This window comes from Enhydra lutris, unplaced genomic scaffold (assembly GCF_002288905.1).
Source record: "Enhydra lutris kenyoni isolate GAN:26980312 unplaced genomic scaffold, ASM228890v2 scaffoldscaffold21, whole genome shotgun sequence".
Lineage (NCBI taxonomy): Eukaryota > Metazoa > Chordata > Mammalia > Carnivora > Mustelidae > Enhydra > Enhydra lutris.
Window position 1 is genome coordinate 68,614,706 of NW_019154105.1, and position 6,000 is coordinate 68,620,705.

Sequence of the window (6,000 nt, forward strand, 5' to 3'; positions counted from 1 at the left end):
GACACACAAACATGCAGTGGGCATGTGACCTAAGTAAGGGGCGAGTCTGAAGCCCAAACAGCAGCTCCCAGGGTCACCCAACTCCCACCAGAACAGGACACCAGTGGTTTACAGGACACTGTTTTAGAACCCTACACTCTGCCTCCCGTGCTAAAAGACACTCAGCATGGTATACGTTGTGAACGCAGACTGTAGTTCAGTAGTGGTAACACAGAATAGACAAGGCTTTTCGCTCACCTGAAGTGGTTTAATGAACAATATAATTCTATAAAAATGAACGCTAATGAAAGATTTATATAAGCCACTCAAAAGTGGCCTGATAGAAAAGGCCTAGTAACTTGAATGTTTTTACATAAGCAATAGAATGCATACTATGGGATCTATGTATCACCTTCAAAATGCAGGACAGTGTATGATTTTAATGTGTCTAATATAGAATATGAACATATTTAGTAAACTATCCACTTCTGAAGTTCTAAAAAATTAAAAAATCAATGAAGTCTAATGATTATAAAATGTTTCATTGAAGTCTTCCCAAGTTCAGAACAAATGCCTAACCCAGGAAGACCCCAGTCACCCTGGTCTCAGTGAACATCAGACCACCAACCCTGACCCACCTGTTCTAACCCCACCCTGGCTGTGTCCGCCCTGGGCTGTGCTGCCCAGAATCCAAACCTTTGGCTGGCACGCTTTCTGACCAGGAATGACAGAAAAGATTTGTTTTCAGCCTCAGAGTTTTTCTTGCAACTGTATCTGACAACGGAGTAAGTAAAAACTCAACCAGAAAGTGGATCAAAGTGCAATGACAGAAAAACTCATTAAAAATCTTCTTTAAAAAGCCGACTTTAAGTGAAAGGGTCTATGGACCTGAAACTTTTTACTTTTAGTATTCTTTAGAATTAGAATCTTCATTTTTCAGGATACTAATCATAATTCAGACAAGAAAAAAGGAAAAAGGAAAAAAATTTGTATAGAATTTGTCTTTTTCATGTTTCAGTAAGCCCCTGGAAGTTCAGTGAAGAATTCATACTGCATTTTCTCGAATGTGCCCAACATAAGAAATGTTTAGTCACCTACACACACCAAACTATAAGAAAGCCCCAGTTCCCACACATGAGCAGCTTCCCACCACCACTGGCGTGAACCCCCAAAGAAGACCCCACTCAGAGCAGCTCTATGTTTATACCACCTCAGATAGCCCAGGTCCCTGGAAGACACCTCATGCAGGAAGGCCCAGCCCTCATCTAGAGTGAGGAAGTAACTGAGGCTGAGAAGGCAGAACAGCCAGGCCCCACCAGTGACCATGGCAGCTACCAGGTCAAAAGTGCCACCTTCTTACCCAATAGGGTGAGGGATATATCCACTCCCTGCCTTACTGTCTTATTCAAAAAAAGCCCAAGGTTAGCATCTCCTCATACTCTAAATAAACAGGACTCATGTCTACAATGAGAAAAAGAGGATCACAGGGAACAAATTAGTAAGGAATTAAAACTTGATCATAAACTCCTTGGGAATCCAAAATTGGGAATCCAAAACTCCCCAAAAAGTGTCATATTTGCATTCTGAGGCTGTTTTTTTGTTTTTAGAACGGCCAAGACTTTATATCTGGTGATGAAGTATAGATGTCATGATACAACAAGGGGTATAGCCTCAGGTAGCTATTATTCTGCTATATACTGCATATTCTGCAAATGCAGAAAACAGAGGAGTCGTATTACTATGGTGGTTCTGACTCACCTCCACACTCAAGCGTCTAAGGGTATGCCAGGATTTAGAGGACTCAAACCGTGGAATGCATGAGGACATGCCTCCATGAGCCTGGGAATCCAACACAGCAGGCAAGCTACCCTCCACCCCGCCTGGGGTGAGTGCACAATGACCAGAGTCAGCTCAAGTGACAGTGTCATGTTAGGGCCAGAGCAGACTTGCTGGGATGTGGAAAATTAATTACAGTGTGGGGCTAAATAGAACACATTTTAAACACAGATCTCAAGAACAGTTAAACTACGTCCAGACTGAAGTATATGCACATTTATACATACGCTGTGTGCATGTGTGTATACCTGTGGTGCTCAAATAGACTAAAATAGTGATTTTTTTTTTCCCATTCCATGACTAATACATAGTTGAAATCTGAAACTCACCTACATTTGTGGAGAGGACACCAGTGTTATGCTTGTTAAGTCTCACTTTTGCTCACACTTCAACTTGGGCAACTAAATGGCCTTCATATGAACACCACGGTCATCACTATCATTAGTATTTTACCTCATTCTCAGTTAAGGATGCAGAAGGAGACGAACTTTTGCTAAAAGGAGTGGAAGACGCGGCTGTGGATGCCCGATTTCGCTTCTTCAGTGGTTTGCATGCATCTGACAGATGTTTCGTTGCTGTAAAACAATTTTGGTTTATAAAGTAAAGTTTGAAATCTTAAACCCTCAATCTCTTAACTGCTTCAAAATTACCCCTATAATAAATGAAGTTCTAAGGATAAATTTTCCGGGCTCCTCTGTTATAGTAAAGGCTTAATTTTTTACTGTGAAAAAATCTGAAGGGAAACAAAGGCAAACTGTCCAGTGAAATCCAACGTTCCCCTGCCCGGCCAGCCCCCAAATCCATCACAACACGGCTCCATCCACACCTAGCTTCACATTCCCAGAAGCCACATTCTTCTGGAGCAAATTCCAAACATCATTTCACCTGTAAAAAGTTCAGTACATGTCTCTGAAACATAAAGTTTTAAATACAACCACAAGACCACTATGCCATTCTTAAAAGCAACAATCCCTTCATATCCTCAAATGTCCACTCAATGTTTAAACTGCCAACACGGATGCAATCACACGAGGGTTTATTTAACAAGCTTAAGCTTGGGCCCAAGTCCCTACTCCGCTGTGTCAGGTATACTTGGGCCCAAGCTTAAGCTTGTTAAATAAACCCTCGTGTGATTGCATCCGTGTTGGCTCCTTGGTGGTCTCTCGGATGCAAAAACTCGGGCACAACATTGCTCACAAATGTCTTTCTTTTCATAGTCCATTTAATTGATTTTTGAAAACCAACATAGCACCTCATGCAAAATAAGGAAAGCAAATCCATTTCCAACTCTCACTTACTCCTTTCTCCTCTGAATGTTGTTTTCCTTTCTAATTAGGAGTTGGTGACAGGAGGGAAGCAAGATGGCATCTGCGTGGTTTCAGCTCAGGTCATGATCTCAGGGTCATGAGATGGAGCCCTGTGTTGGGCTCCTTGCTCAGGGGGGTGGGGCAGGGGTGGGGTCTGCTTGAGGTTCTCTCTCTCTCCCTCACCCTCTGCCCCTCCCCCACCCTCTGTCTTAAGAAAAAACCCGAAAAACAAAAAAGAGTTGGAGATGGTAAGCTCTCTGTAATAAACTGTCAGACACTTCAAAAAGACAATGAGAAGGGGAAGGGAGCCTACTTCTTTCATTGCTTTGAGTTATTTTTCACAAACACTTGAGGCCAGTTTCTTCAACATGTGAAAGAGAAATAACTAATCCTTAACTTTTTACTTTTAGTGAAAATAGATGATCAGATACTCAAAAGTAGTGGAATTTATAGCAACTACTGGCACCGTCAAGGAAGAAACCTGGATATTTCTGACTTAAATAACTTCTTTAGTGTAATTTTAAACTGAAAATAAAGCCCAGTAGAAACCAAGAGAAAAATAACTTCAATAAAATGTAGCTGAAGCACTGCAACCACTTACACATTCAGGTGCACGAGAACCTTCCTTCCCCCTTACTAGCCGTCAGACCCCTCGGAGGGGATCTTGTGCCCTTCCCCGGCCCAGCTTCCTGTTCGCTGCCAGCCCAGCCCAGGTGCCTGGCAGAGCTGACAAGGAAGAAGCACTAACCACATTACCTGCCTGGCTCTTCAGCGAGGAGGCTGCCTCGATGGCCTTGCAAGAGCTTGTTCGGGCTGTCTTGTCACTGACCGTCTCTCTCTGTTATTACATAAAAAGAAAAAAGAGAAGAAAAGGAAGGGGAACAAAATCTAATGTGAACTAACACAGGTTGCTGAAACGTTGTGCAACAGAAATGTCTTTCTTTGAAATGTGCTCCACACACTCCATGAGCACGGACCAGGCTCACACCTCTTCCACAGCTCAAAGGCCCTCCCGGGCGCCTGCCCCGCCATCTGCTGGGATAGAGGGGGGTAGGGGAGCCAAACAAGCCATGCTGCTCAGACTCTTCATGTGAGCCGCATTTCATATGCTCCTCCAAGTTCCCCCTGAATTCAAAGCAGAGTGTGAAGGAGGAAAAAAACCAACCCTTCCACTCCCGAGGTTGTCCCATCAACCTAAAGTGGCATCTCAAGTCAATGCCAACATCACTGCTCTAACTCCCTCCCTCCCTCCACAGAGGATTTCCAATTCAGAGACAAGGTCCAGACAAACCTCACAAAGATCATCAAGAAAGCACATTTCACAACTGAGAAAACACACACACACACACACACACACACACACACACACAAGAAGGGATCAGGAACATTTTGTTCAGTGCTCAGAATCTGAAGGAGTTGAAAATAACCTCTCCTGGGTGCCTGTGTGGCTCAGTCAGTGAAGCATCTGCCCTCGGCTCAGGTCATGATCCCAGGGTCCTGGGACGGAGCCCCACATTGGGCTTCCTGCTTGACAGGGAGCCTGCTTCTCCCTCTGCCTGCTGCGCCCCCTGCTTGCGCTCTCTCTCTCCCCCTCAAAATAAATACATAAATTTTTAAAAAAAGAGAAAAAGAAAAGAACCTCTCCTGACAGCCCTGAAGCAGCATGGCCACACAGCCACCTGCGCCTTCCCAGTCCCCAGGCCGGGTTGCTCCCTGCACGCCAAGCCCACTCCCCAGCCTGCCCAGGGCCGGTGTAAGCAGTCACAAGACTGTGAACAAGGTAACAGGGGCCCAGGAAGTGTACAGGATACGGCCTACCTGGATTATAAAAACTCAACCAGAGGGAGACACTACTACTCTTTTTATTATGTGCTACTGCCCAAGCTTAGGTAATAAAACATTTCTACCTGGCTACTTAATGTGAATTTTGATATTTCAAATGTCCAGTGCCACACATTTTTAAGGTAAATATGAAATACAAGTGTGTCAAGGCAGCCGATGTGAGTCTGCCCGCCTGCACAGGACTACCTGACTAGCAGGCGGCAGAGAGGATGCTCCTGGGGCTGTGAGCCGCCTGGTTACAGTGACACAAGGTCCGTTTTACCTCTCTCCAGGCTGGATACTTGACCACTAACCACTTCACCCGACACGTGCCCTGGAAGAATGTTCTCTTGCCCAGAAAAATAGTGCAGGGCCTGCCTGCTGCCCTGACCTGCAACAATGGCCTCAAAGAAGCAAGATAGCTGATGCGGTAGCCACGTGCTCACACTTCAGCAGCATGTGGAATGGGGTTTTCCATTCTTCCAAATAAAACAGTAAAGAAAGGAATTTCTAGGGGCATCTGGGTGGCTCAGTTGGTTAAGCGTCTGCCTTCAGTTCAGGTCATGATCCCAGGTTCCTGAGATTGAGCCCCGCATCGAGCTCCCCACTCAGCGGGAAGCCTGCTTCTCCCTCTCCCATTCCCTCTGCTTGTATTCCATCTCTCACTGTTTTTGTCAAATAAATAAACAAAATCTTTAAAAAAAGAAAAAGTAACTTCTTCATTTAGATTGGTAAAAGATTAGGGGCGCCTGGGTGGCTCAGTGGGTTAAGCTGCTGCCTTCGGCTCGGGTCATGATCTCAGGGTCCTGGGATCGAGCCCCGCATAGGGCTCTCCGCTCAGCGGGGAGCCTGCTTCCTCCTCTCTCTCTCTGCCTGCTTGTGATCTCTCTCTGTCAAATAAATAAATAAAATCTTAAAAAAAAAAAATGTTTAGATTGGTAAAAGATTGGATGAAGCTTTTCTCAAAATCACGGATACAAGATTACTCTGTATAAACTCAAGCATAAGATACAAAGTCTGGGGGCGCCTGGGTGGCTCAGTGGGTTAAAGCCTCTGC

General features: G+C 44.9%; 1 protein-coding gene across 2 annotated transcripts in view; it reads right to left on the bottom strand.

The window, feature by feature from the left end:
* LOC111149264 (nuclear receptor binding SET domain protein 2) overlaps window positions 1-6,000 on the bottom strand; it is a 93,071-nt gene that overhangs the window by 30,068 nt on the left and 57,003 nt on the right. For both annotated transcript variants that reach the window (XM_022506229.1, XM_022506230.1), the window contains exons 8-9: window positions 3,879-3,960; window positions 2,269-2,390 (exon numbers count right to left, since the gene is read on the bottom strand). In XM_022506229.1, coding sequence (XP_022361937.1) covers window positions 2,269-2,390; window positions 3,879-3,960 — 204 coding nt within the window. The remainder of the gene's footprint in view (window positions 1-2,268; window positions 2,391-3,878; window positions 3,961-6,000) is intronic.